The sequence below is a fragment of the Orycteropus afer genome, unplaced genomic scaffold (genome assembly GCF_000298275.1).
Source record: "Orycteropus afer afer isolate SDZICR_OR568_19922 unplaced genomic scaffold, OryAfe1.0 scaffold00178, whole genome shotgun sequence".
Classification (NCBI taxonomy): domain Eukaryota; kingdom Metazoa; phylum Chordata; class Mammalia; order Tubulidentata; family Orycteropodidae; genus Orycteropus; species Orycteropus afer.
Genome location: NW_006921765.1, coordinates 6,938,159 through 6,957,135, shown reverse-complemented (window position 1 = coordinate 6,957,135; position 18,977 = coordinate 6,938,159). Strand labels below are relative to the sequence as shown.

The 18,977-nt window shown below is 37.8% G+C and overlaps 1 protein-coding gene across 1 annotated transcript in view; it reads right to left on the bottom strand.

Moving 5' to 3' along the window:
• Positions 1-18,977, bottom strand: part of CDON (cell adhesion associated, oncogene regulated) — a 207,503-nt gene that overhangs the window by 63,250 nt on the left and 125,276 nt on the right. The window contains exon 11 of the mRNA XM_007947239.2: positions 15,155-15,358. Coding sequence (XP_007945430.2) covers positions 15,155-15,358 — 204 coding nt within the window. The remainder of the gene's footprint in view (positions 1-15,154; positions 15,359-18,977) is intronic.

Genomic DNA, 18,977 nt, shown 5'->3' with positions numbered 1-18,977 from the left:
AGGGGGCAGGAGTCCATGGAGGGATGGACACTGGGAAGAGGTAACTCTGGGGAGGAAGTGGGAGGGGAGCTGTTGCATTGTGGTAAACTGTGGTCAATGTCATGAGAGAAAGTATATGTAAACTGCTGTATGGAAAGTTAATTTGCTCTGTAAATCTTCGCCCAAATCACAATAATAATTTAAAAAAAAAGTAAAAAAAATAAAATAATAATTCTTTTTTTCCTTCCTCCTTTCCTTCCTCCTTCCTTCCTCCCTCACTCTCTCTATTTTCTTCTCTTTCTCTTCACTCATTCTTATTTTCTTCCCATTTTCCTGGTTCCCTTCCTTTTTTCCCTTTTCTTTTTTTTCTCTTTTTGTTCTTCCTACCTACTGACCCATTTTGGGGGCATTTTTCTCATTTTTTAATTATTCTTTTTTTCTCTCTTTCTTCTCTTATCCCCCATTCTCAGATATTGTTTTGTTTGCTTTTTCTCCTTATGTTTCTTTTTCCTTTTTTAATTTTTCTTTTCATTTATTGCTTTTTTTTTTTGACAGCTGATACAGTTTTTTTTTTACGCAGTTTGTGTTTTTTGTTCCCTTATTTCTATTTGTTTGTCCAAGTAGGTTGGAGATAGCATACCTGCCCACATGAGCCAAAGATACCCACACCTCCTGCAGCCCCACCAATTGGGTGAGGGCCACCACCCGCTTCTGCACCAACTGATCAACAACAGACAACAGTCAATATGAGTCCAACTCGCCTTCAACTGCACTACATAAACAGCTAACAGAGATCTGTGCACACATTCTCATTCTCTATCACACCCACTAGAAGACAGGTGGTGAGCGTCTAAGTGCTGCCAAGCTAGAGAAGAGAGTACTACACCAGCCCCACTCACTTGAATATATCAAAATAAAATAAGACAAAAAGAAAAAGACAAAAACAAAAAACTCAACCTGGGTGAATCACAAATTAAACAGACATACAACAACATCACAAAATCTTGAAGACAATTAATTATCCCAGTTCATAAAAAGAAGCAAGATAAAGTAGTATTAGCAAGGGACCAGGATACAGAATCATAAAGCCTACCTAGGGAAGAACAAGCATTGGAACTACCTGATAAAGAATCCAGAAGAATTCTATTTAGATACTGTCAATGGATTGAGAGACAGATCAAAGAAACCACTGACAAAATCAAGGAAAGCACTGACAAATTTAAGGAAAACAGTTAAAACTCTAGAGGAATTTAGGAAAATAATGTAAGAAAACACTGACAAAGTAAATGAAAAATTAAAAACCATACAAGAATTCTCAAAAAACTCACTGCCATAAAGTCAGTTCCAATTCATAGTGACCTTCCTTGGGTTTCCAAGGCTGTATCGCTTTGGAAGTAGATTGCCCAATTGTCCTTCCAAGGAGTGGCTGGTGGGTTTTAACTGCCAGCCTTCTGGTTAGCCGTCAAATGCCTCAGAAATCCAGAAGATGGATACTAAGATTTCAGAAATGGATAACACATTTAAAAGAGAAAGGCATAGACTCAAATCAATGAAAGACAGAATTAGTAAGATTGTAGACAAATCTTACAATATTATTTTGTTAACAGATCAATCCGAAGAAAGATCAAAATAAAATGGAGACAGCCTAAGATTTATGTGAGACACCATCAAGAGGAATAACTTGGCATGTGATTGGAATTTCAGAACAGAAAGAGACAAATAAAACCACAGAGAAAACTGTCGAATATTTGTTGGAAGAGAACTTCCCTAATATGATGACAGATGAGACAATATCCATTCAAGAAGTTCAGTGAATCCAAAACAGGATATATGCCAAAAGAAAATCACCAAGACACATCATAATCAAACTTATCACCAAAGACAAAGAAAGAATACTGAAAGCAGCATGGGAAAACAGAAAGTTATCTACAAACAGCAACCAATAAGACTAAGTTTTGATTTCTGAGCAGAAATCATGTAGAAAAGAAGGTGGGATAATATATAAAAAACCTTGAAAGAAAAAAATTTCCAAGAATTATATACCCAGCAAAATTGTCACTCAAATATGATGGTGACATTAGCACATTTACAGATAAACAAAAATCAAGGGAATTTGTTAAAACTAGACCAATTTTAGAAGAGATACTGTGGTAGTTAAGTTTGTGTGTCAACTTGACTGGGCCTGGCTGAGTGACTGGGCAGCTGGATGTAGTTATTTCCCATGGTGAGATTGGTAATTAACTCCATGGTGGTATCTATTGGAGCAGCTGAGTAGCTGCTTTAGGGATGTGGTCTGCTTCTAGTATGTAAGAAGCAACTTTGCGGAAAGTCTCCCGTGGATGGCTCACTTGAACACTGCATGTAGCTGAGTCATTGTTCAGTAGCCTGCCATGTTGCCCTGCTAATCTTGGTACTTTTAATGGACTTGAATTAATGGCCTGCTGTGTGGTTTGTTAATATCGGGATTGTGCTTTTTCACTTGCTGACCTTGGGTTTGTCAGCCTCAGCAGCTAGCACCTGCCTAAGTGAAGAGATGTCTCTAGCTTCAGTGGGCGAGAAGCAAGAAGCAGAGCTGAAATTCAAGGTCGAGGGGCTTTCACTCAGCCCCTAGAGCCTACCACCTGGAACCCAGATTTCTAACCTCCAAAACTGTAAGAGAATAAACTCCTGTTTGTTAAAGCCATCCCATTTGTGGTACATTCCTGTCAGAGTGGCACTACATAACCAAAACAGATGTTAAAGGGAGTCCTTTGGACAGAGAACTAACAACAGCAGACAGCAAATGATGATTAACACATTTAATGACATAACCCAGAAACCAACTTAGACATAAAAGTATCCAAAGTAAAAGAAACTTAAAAGATTGTAAACAGGGGGGGGGGACCCAGACATATAAATTGGTAAGTGAGGAAAACTACAAAGCAGAAAGAGGGAAGGAATAGTGTAGGTACAGAACTTCCAAATGGAGAGGAAGTCAAGATGACAGTGAGACAGAACAGACTGTTTTAAAATTAAGAAGAAAATAATAAATTACAGGGTAACCTCAAAGAAAATTAATAAACTTTTTCATCAAAATAAAAAAAGGAAAGGCATAAATATTTAACAAATAATAAAACAATAGGAACAAAGGAAATGACAAAAAAATACATAAATAAAATGATATCAGCACAGAAAATTACATGGAACAAAGAAATGAACACCACAACAAAAAAAAAAACATATAACAAAATGACAGCTATAAATTCATACTTGTCAATAATTACACTGAATGTAAATGGATTAAATGCACCAAGTAAGAGATGGACAGTTGCAGACTGGAAAAGAAAACATGAGCCATCAATATGCTGTATACAAGAGACACATATTAGACACAAAGACAAAAACAGACTAAACATCAAAAGTTGGAAATAGACTAAAAATCAAAGGTTGGAAACAAATATATCAAGCAAATGGCAATCAAGAGCAGGAGTGGTAATACTAATTTCTGATAAAATAGACTTTGAGAAATAAAAGTGCCTTTCTATTCTCAAAAAAAAAAAAAGGCTGTAAAACAAAAACCACATTAAGAGACAAGGAAGGACATTCAAAGAATCATTAAAGGATCAATTGAACAAGAGTACATAACCATAGTTAAAGCTACATACCCAATAGAAGAGCCACAAAATACATTACAGAACTTTAACAGAACTGAAAAGACAAATAGATGACTCTATTGTAACAGTTGTTGCTATTGTTAGATGCCGCTGAATGGCTCTGAATCACAGCGACCCTACGTACAGCAGAAAGAAACACTGCTGGCTCCTGTGCCATCCTCACAATGCTTGCTATGCTTGAGCCCATCATTGCAGCCACTGTCTCAATTTATTTTTTAAAGGTCTTCCCTTTTTTGGTGACCCTCCACTTCACCAAACATGATATCCTTTTCCAGGGATGGGTCCATTCCGGCAACATGACCAAAGTAAGTGAGATGACGTCTGGCCATTCTGGCTTCTAAAAAGCATTCCGGCCACACTTCTTCCAGGACAAATTTGTTTATTCTTCTGACAGTCCATGAAATTTTCAGTATTCTTCACCAACACAATTTGAAAGTACCAACTCTTCTTAGGTCTTCCTTATTCACTGCCAGTTTTTGTATGTATATGAGGCAACTGAAAACACCAAGGCCTGGGTTAGGCACACCTTAGTCTTTGCTCCTTAATATTTTAATGAGGTCTTTTGCATCAGTTTTGCCAAGTATAATATGACATCTGATCTCCTGACTGCTACTTCTATGAGTGCTGACTGCAGATGCAAGTAAAATGAAATCCCTGACAACTTCAATCTTTTCTCCATTTATCATGATGCTGCTTATTGGTGGAGTTGTGAGAATTTTAGTTTACTTTATGTTAGGGTATAATCCATACTAGACTGTGGTCTTTGATCTTCATCAGTTAAGTGCTTCTAGCCATCTTCACTTTCAGCAAGCAAGGCTGTGTCATCTGCATATCGCAGGCTGTTAATGAGTCTTCCTCCAATCCTGATGCCATTCTTCACATAGTCCAGCTTCTTGGATTATTTGCTCAGCACACAGACTGAATAAGTATGGTAAACAGACAGAAAACTGAGGCACACCCTTCCTGATTTTAAACAATGCAGTATTCCCTTATGCTATTAGAACATCAGCTTCTTGGTCTAGTATAGGTTCCTAATGAGCACAATTAAGTGTTCTGGGATTCTCATTCTTCACAATGTTACCCATAATTTATTATGATCCACACAATGTCAAAAGTCTTTGCATAGTCAATAAAACACAGGAAATCTTTCTGGTATTCTTGCTATCAGCCAAGATTCATCTGACATCAGCAAAGATATCCCTCATTCCATCTCATCTTCTGAATCTAGATTGAGTTTCTGGAAGTTCCCTGTCAATATGAAGCTGTAACTGTTTTTGAATTATCTTCAGCAAAATGTTACTTGCATGTGATATTAATGATATTGTTTGTTAATTTCCACATTCTGTTGTACAGTAATAGTAGGAGATTTTATACCACTTTCAATGACAGATACAACTAGATAGAAACTCAACGAATACACAGAAGAACTAAACAATACAATAAACCAACTTGATCTGATAGACACCTACAGAGCACTTCACGCAACGACAGTACAATATACATTCTCTTCCAGCACACATGGAATATTCTCCAGAAGAGACCATAGGTTAGGTTGCAAAGCAAGTCTCAATAAATTTGAAAACACTGAAGTACTGCAAAGCATCTTCTCAGATTACAATGCTATAAAATTGAAAATCAACAATAGAAACTTAAGGGAAAAAAAAGCAATAGAAGAAATAAAAGACAAAATTAAAAAATTCCTTGAATCAAACGAGAATGAAAACACAACATACCAAAATATTTGGTACACAGCAAAAGCAGAGATAAAAAGGTATTTTATAGAAATAAATGCGCACAATTTTTTAAAAAAAGAAGAGCCAAAATCAACACCTTAATCCAACATCTCCAACAATTAGAAAAAGAGCAGCAAAAAAAGGCTGCAGTCACTGGAAGAAAAGAAATAATAAAGATTTAAACAGAAATAAGTGAAACATAAAAACAATAGAAAGAATCAACAGGACTGTAAGTTGGTTCTTTGAAAAGATCAATAAAATCAACAAACCTCTGGCAAATTTAACAAAGAAAGAAAGAGAAGATGTAAATAATATTAATAAGAAATGAAATGGGTGACATCACAACAGAACCTACAAATAAAAAGGATAATATCAGGATACTATGAAGAACTATACTCCACCAAATTTGAAAACCTAGAAGAAATGGACAGATTTCTAGAAACACACTATTTGCCTAAACTACTATAGACTGAGAGGAAAGAAATTTGAATAGACCAACAACAAAAGAAGAAAATGAACAGGTAATAAAAAACTACCAACAAAAAAAGTCCTGCTCCAGATTGCTTCATTGGAGACTTCCACCAAATATTCAGAAAACAGGTGACACTTATCCTACTCAAGGTGTTCCAGGACACAGAAAAGGATGCAATCCTCTCAAATTCATTTTATGAAGTAAGTATAAACCTGATACCAAAACCAGGCAAAAATACCATGATAAAGGAAAACTACAGACCAATATTCCTCATGAATATAGACATAAAAATCTTCATAAAATCCTAGGCAATAGATTCCAGCAATGCATAAAAAAAAATAATATATCATGACCAAGTGGGGTTCATACCAGGTATTCAAAGATGGTTCAACATTAGAAAAACAATCAATGTAATCCATTACATAATTAAAATAAAGGAAAAGAATCACATGATCATATAAATTGATGCAGAAAAGGCATTTGATAAAAGTTAATATCCATTCCTAATATAAACTCTTAGAAAAATTGGAATAGAAGGGAAATTCCTCGACATAATAAAGGACATACATGCAATACCAACAGCTAACAATATTCTCAATGGAGAGAGACTAAAAGCATTCCCCCTTGAGAATGGGAACCAGACAAGGACACCCTCTATCACCACTTCTATTCAACAATGTATTGGAGGTCCTAGCTAGGGCAATAAGGCAAGAAGAGAAATCAAAGATATATAAATTGGTAAAGAAGAAGTAAAACTATCCCTATTTGCAGATGATATGATCCTATATATAGAAAACCCAAAAGACTCAGCAAGAACTACTGCAACTAATTGAAAGATTTAGCTTAGCGGCAGGATACAAGAACAGCATACAAAAATCAGTTAAGATTCCTCTACACCAGCAAAGACTTATCTGAAAAGGAAATAAGGAAAACAATACTATTTACAAGAGCTACCAAAAAGACATAATAATACTCAGGAATAAATCTTACCAGGGACACAAAAAACCTATACAGAGAAAACTACAAAAAAAAAACTATTACAAGAAACTGTAAGAAATCTACTTAAATGGAAAAAGATACCATGTTCATGGACAGGAAGACTTAACACTTTGAAAATGTCAGTGCTACCAAAAGCAATCTACTCATTCAATGCAATCCTGAACCAGATTCTATCAGCATTCTCTCAAGACATGGAAAAAACAATCACTAATTTTATACAGGTAGGAAACAGACCTTAAATAAGCAAAGCACACTACTGAAGAGGAAAAACAAAGCAGGAGGTCTCATACTCCTGGATCTCAAAGCCTACCATACAGCCACAGTACAGCTGTGGTATTAGTATTGGTACAATGAAAGACACACAGACCAGTGGAACAGAATTGAGAACCCAGAAATAGATCCATCCACTTACAGACAGCTGATCTTTGACAAAAGGGCCAAAATCCATTAAAATTGGGAAGAGATAGTCTCTTTACCAAATGGTGCTAGCAAAACTGGATATCTACTTGCAGAAAAAGGAAACAAGATCCATACCACACACTAAACACAAAAATTAAAACAATATGGACCAAAGACTTACACGTGAAAGCTAAAATCATAAAGTTCATCAAATAAAAACAGAAGCAAACTTAAGGGCCTTAATATATAGCATAAATAGACTATCAAACATAATTAAAAATATACAAACAGCAAAGGATAAATTAGATGACTGGGACCTTTTAAAAATTAAATTCTCATGCACATCTCCAAAAGAGTAAAGGCAGAACCTACAGAATGGGAAAAAATATTCAGCAACAACCTATCTGACAAGTGTCTTATCTCTAAAATTTATATAAAACTCCAACACCTCAACATCAAAAAAACAAACAATCCAATTAAAAAGTGGGCAGAAGACATGAACAGATACTTCACCAAAGAAAATAATTCAGGTGGCCAACAAACCCATGAAGAAATGCTTGCAATCATTGTGTTGCTATGTGCCGTTGAGTCGGACCCGACTCATAGCGACCCCTCCTTGGGTTTCCAAGGCGGTATCACTATGGAAGTAGATTGCCCAACCTTTCTTCTGAGGAGTGGCTGGTGGGTTTGAACCGCCATCCTTCTGGTTAGCAGTCAAGTGCCTCAGGCACTACGCTACCAGAGCTCCGATGCAATCATTAGCCATTCCAAAACTCAAACTCATTGCCATCAAGTAGATTCCGACTTACAGCGACCCCCTTTGGGTTTCCGAGGCAGTAAATCTTTACGGAAGTAGATTGCCTGGTCTTCCTTCCACAGAGTGACTGGTGGGTTTGAACTGCCAGCCTTCTGGTTACCAAGTCAAATGCATTAGGCACTACAGCACCAGATCTCTTATTAGCCATTGTTGTTGTTGTTATGTGCCATCAAGTTGCCTCCAACTCATAGCAACTCCTCCTTGGGTTCATGAGGAGGTATCTCTATGGAAGTAGATTGCCCAATCTTCCTTCTGAGGAGTGGCTGGTGGATTTGAACCACCAACCTTCTGGTTAGCAGTCAGGTGCCTTAGGCACTATGTCACCAGAGGGATGCAAATCAAAACAACAATGAGATACCATTTCACCCTGGCACTAAAAGCAAAGTTCAACAACACAGAAAATAACAAATGCCAGTGAGGATGAGGAGAGATTGGGACTCTCATATACTGCTGGTGGGACTGTAAAATGGTACAACCACCGTGGAAAATAGTATGGCAATTCCTTAAAAAGTTGGAAATGGAAATACCATTTGAGCCAACAATCCCTTTACTAGATATATATTCTACAGAAGTGAGAACCAGGACAGGAATAGACATATGCACACCCATGTTCATTGCATTACTATATACAACAGAAAACAGATAGAAGCAACCTAAGTGCCCATCTACAGAAGAATGGATAACCAAACTTAGGTACACACATGCAATGGTATAATACTATGTAACACTGAAGAATAATGAAGAATCTGTAAAACACCTCCTATCATGGATGAACTTGGAGGACATTATGCTGAATGAAATAATTACAGAAGGACAAATATTCTATGCATCCAGCATTGTAAAAAGTCAAGGAAAGGTTTATACATGGAAGGAAATTTCTTTGTTGGTTACCAGGGATGTGAGAAGAGGGGGGGGGAAATTGCTAGATAGGTAAGAGAGAACTTTTGATTTGGGTGAAGGGAAAGGCAATATACCAAAAGGGAGTAACCAGCACAATAACACTAATGAAAAGGAAAACAGAGAAGTGCACAGGAGGTATAGATAGCAAAGGTAAACACTTTTACATATACAATACTGTACTATCAATTATGAGAAACATTAATCTACAGGTGGATACATAGGGAGAAAGGCTAAATGATCAGGTGTGTCTAGGCAAAATGGAATATACCCATGATCATATATAAGTTTGGCAGATGATATTTCTACATACATATTTGTGTGTGCTATAAGAATGTACATATGTAACAGAGCTAATGGGGCAAAGTTATGATAACTTTCTGGGCACAGCCAAATACTCTGAGGGAGTGAGTTTTTGGGACCACTGGCTTCGGACCATGATCATGGGGAACATCAAGCTCAACTGGCATAACATACTACACAAAAACATTGCTCTACACCCTACTTTGGTAAGTAGTGACCAAGGTCTTAAAGCTTGCAAGTGCCCATCTAGGTGCAACAGTGAGTCTATCCTCATCCAGAGCAAAGAAGAATGAAGAAAAGCTAAGACACATGGAAAAAATTAGTCCAAGGGACTAGTAGACTATGCGCTCCTCAGCCTATATAACTATGAGACCAAGAGAACTAGATGGTACCTGGCTACTACTGTCAACCACTTGGAAAGGGATCAGTACAGGAGATCCCGGATAGAGCGGGAGAATAATGTAGAACAAAACTCAAAATTGTAAAAAATGATCAGGTTTACTGGTCTGATAGAGCCTGGTGAGATCGTCAAGGCTGTAGCCCCTAGTTACCCTTCAGGTCTGGAACTGAACTCATTCCTGTGACTTCCAGCCAAACAAAAGACAGGCTTACAAGGTGAATAATTATGCTAGGTAGGTACACTCCTTAGAACAATCAACAATGGAAGATCAGATGGGCAGCATTTGCACAGAGAGATGGCTCAGAGGGCAGGAACACACAGGAAAGAAGGAGACAGGGAAAATACACATATTCCCACAGGGAAGATATGGGAAGAGAGTTGTTACATTATGGGGACTGCCATTATCGTCATGAAACAAAGTATGTATTAATTGTTGAATGGAAAATGAATTTGCTTTGTAAACCTTCACCCAAATCACAATTTTTAAAAAAAAAAGGTTAATAAACATAAATACAAATGCATGAACAGCAGAAGGCTAATTAGATAAATAGGACTTCATAAAAATTAAATACTTATGCTTATCAGGAGACTTTATTAAAAGCATTAAAAGAGAACCTTTAGACTAGGACACTGCATGGTTTAAAATCAAGAAGGAAGTGTGTCAGGGTTGTATCCTTTCCCCATACTTTTCAATCTGTATGCCAAGCAAATAATCCAAGAAGCTGGACTGTATGAAGAAGAATATGGCATCAAGATTGGAGGAAGAATTATTAACAACCTGCGATACACTGACAAGACAACTTTGCTTGCTAAAAGTGAGAATGATTTGAAGTATTTACTGATGAAGATTGAAGAATATAGTCTGCAGTATGGATTACATCTCAATATAAAGAAAATAAAAATCCGCACAACTGGACCTATAAGCGGCATCACGATAAATGGAGAAAAGATTGAAGTTGTCAAAGACTTCACATTGCTCAGTTTTACAATTGATGCCAATGGAAGCAGGAGTCAGGACATTAGATGACGTATAGCACTGGACAAGTTGGCTGCAAGGGACCCCTTTCAAGTGCTGAGGAGCAAAGATGTCTCCTTGGGGACTAAGATACGCCTGACACAAGCTATGATATTTTCAATCGCCTCATATGCATGTGAGAGCTGGACAATGAATAAGGAAGACCAAAGAAGAATTGATGCTTTTGTTGTGGTGTTGGCAAAGAATGCTGAAAATACCGTGGACTGCTATAAGAACTAACAGATCTGTCCTGGAGGAAGTGCAGCCAGAATGCTCTTTGGAAGTGAAAATGGCCAGACTTCATTTCACCTGGTCATGTTGTCAGAAGGGTCCATTCCCTGGAGAAGGATGTCATGCTTGGTAAGATGGAGGGTTGACAAAAGAGGGGAAGACCCTCAATGAGATGGACTGACACAGTAGCTGTGACAATGGGCTCAGGTATAGCAAGTATCATAGAGCTGGCATGGGACCGGGCAGTGTTTTGTTCTGCTGTGCATAGGGTCGCTATGAGTCAGACACGACTCAATGGCAACTAACAACACCACCAACAACACAGACTAGGAAACATTTTCAGAAATAACATATCCAATAAGGATAAATATATAGAAAACTTCAACAACAAGACGAACAGCCCAATTAAAAATGGGCAAAGGACATGAACAGACATCACCAAAGAAAACATTTAAGCAGTCAAGAAACAGAAAAAAGATGTTCATGATCATTAGACATTAGATAGACGTAAATGAAAACCACCAAGAGATATCATCTCACCATGGCTAAAATGACATTGATTAAAAAAAAAGGTAACAAATGTTAGCAAGGATGTAGGGAGACTAGAACCCTTATACATTGATGATAGGACTGTAAAATGGTACGATGACTATGGAAAACAGCATGGCACTTCCTCAAAAACCTAGAAATAGAAATATCTTATCATCCAGTAACTTCACTCCTAGGTACATACCCTGCAGATCTAATAAAAGAGATATGGACAGATACAAACATACCTATGTTTGTTGCAGCATTATTTACAATGGGGGAAAAAAAAAAGGAAACAGTCAAAGTGTCCTTCAATGGATGAGTGGATAAGCAAAATGTGGTACACACATACAATGAAATACTATGCAACCAAAGCAATGGCAAGTCTGTGAAAAATGTTATATAATATAAATCGATCTGGAAGACATGATGTTAAGTGAGATAAGCCAATCATGTAGGACAAATTTTGTACGATCCCATTTTTATAAGAAGGCAAAAACATGTATATACACATATATCTTAAAATAAATAAAAAAACTCACTATTGTTGAGTTGATTCTGACTCATATTGACCCCTCCTTGGGTTTCCAAGGCAGTATCTCTATGGAAGTAGATTTCACAGTCTTCCTTCCGATGAGTGGTTGATGGGTTTGAACCACCAGACTTCTGGTTAGCAGTCAAATGCCTAAGGCACTACACCACCAGAGCTCATATATATATACATACATACACCAAAAAACCCAAAACTCACTGCCATCAAGTCAATTCTGACTCACAGCAACCCCCTTTGCGTTTCTGAGGTGGTAAATCTTTACAGAAGTAGATTGCCCAGTATTCCATCTGCAGAGTGGGTGGTGGGTTTGAACCACCAATCTTCTGGTTAGCAGCCTTAGGCACTACACCACCAGAGCTCCATATATATACATAGACCAACTTTCATTGGTGGTAACCAGGCATGGATGTGTAGAAAGGAGAATCATTCTCTAGACTGTAGATAACTGATAATTTTGGTGATAGGAAATGTGGAATCAAATGTGGCTATAATAAGCACAGTTTGATCAAAGTAAATGTTGCCACTAAGAAGTGCTCAAGAGAAAAAAAAGATGTTGGTGCTAAAGAATATAACATATATAATTTGGCAACAACACCAATAATCAAAAAATGAGTGTATGGTCAACATGTATGTATATATGAGTAAACACCCCCAAAAAATCCACTGCCTTGGTGTTGATTCTGACTCACAGCAACCCTACAGGACAGGGTAGAATTGTCCCTGTATGTATGTGTACACAGACAGAAGTAGCTACATATAAGTGTATGTGTGTGCACATATGTATATTCATAGAGGACACAGTTACAGATACGTCTCAGACATAACCAAACACCTTGTGAGATTGGTTTTCTGGGTTTGATGGCTTTGGACCTTAGTGTATGGGACTTCTCAGTCAATTGACATTATATAGTTCATAAAGTTCATGTTCCATTCCTAGTTATCTGGGGTCATAAAACTTGTGTATAGTCATCTAAGCTACAACTACTGGACTCTACTCAACAGAAGCAAAAGAGAAAGAAGGAAACAAAAGTGTCACAGAAGAAACCAGTCTACAGGACTAATAGTCTACACGAGCCACAGCCTCAGGCCAGAAGAACCTGAGACCAGAAGAACTAGATGGTGCCTGGCTACTGCTACCACCCATTCTGATCAAGACCACTGGAGACAGACCCTGACAGACCAGAAGGAAAACCCAAAATAGAACCCAAAGTCTTAAAAAGTCCATACTTACTGGGCCAGTTGAAACTAGAGGATTCCCAGAGACTATCGCCCTGAGATGCTCTTTAAACCTTGAACAGAAATTATCCCCTGAGGACAAGTTTCTAGTGAAATAAGAGACTAGCACAGAAAATAAAGGATATGATCCAAGGATACAGTACTTCATTAAAAAATCACCTACATGAGACCAAAAGGTCTACAATTACTGGTTGTCCTGTACTTAACAACATATTTATGACAAAGTACACTTACAACTATCTTTTCTTTTTTTGCACATCTTATTGACAGTAATATATATTACACACAATATTTCAGTGTGTAATTTGCTGATGTTACCATTCTCAGATGTTTACTTGCACATGTTCAAAGTTCAGACAATAAAAGGCAATAATGAAACTAAAAGTAAAAAAAGGAGGTATTCAAGTTATGTTAGAACTGACTTACAATGGAGTCACAGGCATGAAACTCTGTCAGGGACTACCTACACTCTAAAACAAAGATGAGAAGGTAAAAGTACTGGAACAGAACAACCAGAACACAATTACAGAGAATGGTGACACATTGTGAAAAAGCAAACTAATGTCATTGAACAACTTGTATGGACATTGTCAAGTGAGAAACTAATTTGATGTGTAATCTTTCACTAAAAAAAATAACACAATAAAGTGTTATTTTTTAAAAAGAAAAACAATATCTAAAACCCAACAATAGGGAGTGGGTTAAATTAATTATGAAAGTTACTTGGTAGATCATGCAGCTGTTGAAAATTGAGGTTTCTTTGGTTCTTTCTTTTAACTTTTCATTATGATTTGGTAAAGTTTTAGGAAGCATATTTGTTTTACGAATCAGTTCATACACATTTTGTTTCATGACACTAATTACATGCCCTGTAACAGCTCTCCTCCCGCTTCCTCCCTGTTTTTACCCTCTCCCTCTGCCCTTCTGGCCTATGCATTGTAACTTCCTACCTTTCTCTGGTAGCATAGTGGCTAAGGCACTTGACTGCTAACCAGAAGGCTGGCGGTTCAAACCCACCAGCCACTCCTCGGAAGGAAGATGGGGCAATCTACTTTCATAGTGATACTGCCTCGGAAACCCAAGGAGGGGTCGGTATGAGTCGGGTCCGACTCGACGGCACATAACAACAACAACAACACCTTTCTCCCTGTGAAAATGCTGCCCTTCTGATATCCCACAGATGATTGTTCTCAAAAGTACATCTGCCTAGTGTAGTTTTTTGGCTAGTAGACCTGTCTGTTGTTTAGCTGAGAGCTAAGCTAGAAGAGTGCGTTCAATTCCAGGCTTGACGGGTAACTTGGGGCCATAGTCTCAGGGGTTCCACAAGTTATCCAACCAGTAAACCTGATCTTTTTTATGCTTTTTCAAAATTTTGTTCCACATTTTTTCTCCCATCTACCCAAGATCTCCAATTTTGATCCCTTTCTGACTGGTTGGCATTGGTAGCTCAGGCATCATCTAGTTTTTCTGGTCTCAGGGTCATATAGTCTGAGATTCTCATGGTCCATTAGTCCTTTTGACTAAATGTTTCCATTCATCTTTGATTTTCTTCACTCTTCTTTGCTCCAGATGAGAAGAGATCAATAGTTGCATCTTGAAAATTGAATTTCTGAAGAATTTTCAATGATATTGGAAAACACCCATGATATAATGAGGGGGAAAGAAGGTAATTAAACAATATTAATGGCATAATCCTCACTTATATTAAAAAGAGAAAAATGATAGAAAGAAATACATCAACATGTAAATAATTATTATTTCAGGATTGGTGGATTCCAGGTGACTTATTTTCTTCTTTATATTCTCCATATTTTCAAATTTGTATATAATAAACACATATTACTTTAACAAATAGAAAAACACAAGGTTTTGAAAGCTATCCAAGTAAAGACAGCATTTATGATAAAAAAAAAAAAAGGAAATGTTTGGATAAAATTACCTGGTTCTAAACTACGAACTTCCACAGAAAGTTTGGAAGGAGGGATATCTTCAGCTGCCACCAGCCAATCACTATTCCGCATCCGTTTGTATTCTACCTTGAAGGCAGTGATAGGAGAACCCCCATTTGCCCGAGGAATCCAAGTGACGTAGACTGAGGTCTCTGATGCAGTGGAGATAGTGGGGCGGTCTGGGGCCTCTGGAACTAAAAATAGGAACATTCATTTCAGTAACTCATGTTGTCAGAAACAAGAAAAACTTTACGCAATAATATTGGCAAGATGTTGGTAATTATAGATGTTGGGTTTGGGTTATGCCATGTTGGGTTTGTGTGTCAACTTGGCTAAGCCTGGCTGAATGGCTGGGCAGCTGGTTGTAGTACTCCCCATGATGAGACTGGAAATCAACTCCATGGTGGAATCTGCTGTGAGCAGCTGAGTAGCTGCCTTAGGGAATGTGGTCTGCTTCCTGTATATAAGCAGAAGCCTTGGGGAATGGTCTCTAGCTTATGGCATGCTTGGACCCTGCATGTAGCCATGTCATTGTTCAGCAGCCTGCCATGCTCTGCCGACCTTGGGACTTACAATGGACTTAAATTAATGGCCTGCCGTGTGGTTTGGTAACATTGGGACTGTGTCTTTTTACTTGTCAACCTTGGGTTTGTCAGCCTCAGCAGCCAGCAGCTGTCTGAGTGAAGAAATGCCTCTAGCTCCAGTGGGCCAGGAGCAGGAGGCAGAGCTGGACCCCAAGGCTGAGGGGCTTTCACCCAGTCCCTAGAGCCTGGCACTTTGAAGTTGGACTTAAAGCCTCTAAACTGTAAGAAAATAAACTCTTATTTGTTAAGTCAATCCCATATGTGGTATATTTCCTGTCAGAGTAGTACTAGGTAACCAGAACAGCCATTCTCTCTACTTTTATATACACATGAAAATTAATTCAACAATGAAAAATAGAAAAAAAAAAAAAAGCCAGAACATCTTAAATAAACCAAAAGGTATAAATCCTAAGACCTAATTTTATTACAGACTCTTCATCAAACTTTTGCCAAAGTTAATTATATTATGACTATTTTCCCATCTTCTGTTAAAAGAGCTAATAGAAAACAAAATGATGAACTGCAGGGAAATAAAGTTCATGGCAAACACCATGTATAAGTAGTCATTTACAATAAATTTTCACAATTATTCATTATCTTATTTAAATGTTTTTCTTTATTCATCCAAGCTATGTAAAACACATTCACCAAACCAATGCACAGTTTATTATATTAGCAATTACTATTACATCTTATTGTAACACACCTCAAAGTTTTAGGAATGCTACTCCAAAATACAGATTGCAAGCAGTAAACAGAAACAAAATTTGACTAATAAAATTAATAGTTACTAATGGGAAGAGTATGTCATTCAGGAGGAAAGCAGAAAGAATAGGTAGTTAAGTAAAGAAAGGTGCTATCAAAAAAAAAAACAGATGATCAGCGTAGAATAAGGGGGGATCAGAAAGTTGCATCTACCAGTTTTCAGTTAGCACTACCAAAGGTAGGAAATGCCCCAACACACAAATTAGACAGTCTGATCCCTGTGCCAGGTAGAAACATCAGGCTTAAATTCAGCCATTTAGATCATGTACCTAACTCCTTTGGTTGACCAAGCAACTTGTGGTTTTAACTAGCTTCCCACAGGCTCCTGTAAGAAAGAATGCTGACACTAACAGTTTGAAGGGTATGTTGATCATATTGCAAATTAGTAAAGTGCCATTCTCATTTACACTGATCACCTGTGGATACTGAAAATGTGAGCTGGTTCTCAGAGACTGCCTATGTTTTGGCATGCTGACAATTAAGTTTCAAGAACTGAAACAATAAAGACCAACTATGGGCCACGGTTAGGAGCTCTGGTAGCATAGTGGCTAAGTCACTTGCCTGCTAACCAGACGGCTGGCGGTTCAAACCCACCAGCCACTCCTCGGAAGGAAGGTTGGGCAATCCTACTTCCGTAGTGATACTGCCTCGGAAACCCAAGGAGGGGTCGCTATGAGTCAGGGCCGACTCGACGGGACATAACAACAACAACAACAACAATGGGCCACGGTTAAGGAGCTCTGGTGGCATAGTACCTAAGGCATTTGACTGTTAACGAGAAGGTTGGCAATTCAAACCCACCAGCTACTCCACAGAAGGAAGACTGGGTAATCTACTTCCATAAAAATTTACCGCCTCAGAAACCCAAAGGGGGTCATTATGAGTCAGAATCAACTCGATGGCAGTGATTTGTTTTTTTTGTTTTATAGACCATGGTTAGATTACACTGGTGAATCTCAGGTAAAACCCTCTGTCTCAACACTTCTTCCACCCACAATACAAATACATGTTGTTGTTTTTGTTAGCTGCCATCCAGTTGACTTTGATTCATTGTGACCTCATGCACAGAACAAAATATTGTGCAGTGCTGCACCACCTTCCTGATTATTAGTATGTTACACCTAGGGGACTCATCTTCCAGAAATAAATCAGACAATATTTGGTTGTGATCTATAAGGTTTTCATTGGCTAATATCTGGAAGTAGATTGCCAGGTCTTTCTTCCTAGTCTGAATCTGGAAGCTCTGCTGAAACCTGTCTCCCATAGATGACTCTGTGGTTTTGAAATATTGGTAGGGAAGCTCCCAGCATCATAGCAACACACAAGCCACCTCAGTAAGACAAACTGACAGATGTGTAGTGGAATACAAATACATAGGAAGAAAGAAAACTGTTGAATACTCTTATGGCGAAAATTATGGCATTCTAAAAGCAAATTGCTTAAAGGGTAAAAAAAAAAAAAATACATGCAAAGCAGGCAACTTCAAGTAATACTTACTGTATTCCTTTCAAGTTAGAAAGCAATGGAAACAGAATGAATAGAACTGTTAATGAATCTCTTTTTTCAAATTAGACAACCAGACAACTTCTTTGTTGATTCAAATGATGTTAAACTCATCAAAGAACATCACAGATCAAAGAGGAAAAGAAAGACTTAAGGAAAATATATCTACAGAAATCAATATTTCCAATACTTAAAAGAAAAAAATAGATGTGATGGTCAACAAGGTATAAAAAAAGAACACTGTACTTGGAGTTAGAAAACCTGGATTTGAACAGCAGTTCCACCACCTTCTGGATGACTGTGGGCATATTTCATAACCTATTTGAGTCTCAGTTTTCTAATTTGTAAGAGAGATACACAACCTCCCTCATAGGATTATTACAGTTATCTCTGCTTAGAAAACTTGAAACTCATGACTTCTAGAATTAATTTCGTAATCTTTGCCTAAAAATTCTTATTACTTAAATTTTGGTAAATAGGTCCTATTGCCCAACCCAAGTCACTGTATTTCTCCTCATTCAATACAGAGTCAGTGTAAATCTGTCATATATGTCCTCTTTCTCCATTCACCTTGCCACTATCCTTCTTACTTACTTCTCTAGGTTTATCTCTTGCCATCCTTCCCTTGCCCCTCCCTTCAACCCCTGTAGGGCTCTTTATAGATTTCAGATCTTCCTATTTACTAAGATCCAAATGTTAAGTATATCATATGAGGCACCTATCTCACTCTGGTCACATTAAATGAAATCTAGCATGTCTGCTTGTTCAAGAAGCTGTCTGTGCCTAGAACACTCTTTTTGTTTCTTTCCCTAGTTATAGTCTTCTTGTCTTTTGGGGCTTAGCTGCAGAAGCAGAGGTAAGCCTTTCTGACCACCATTTACCCTCGTCTATATCAAGTGGGGTGACTTAGATATTTCTCTTGTGATACCACAATACCAAGAGTATAATCTCTAACACAACA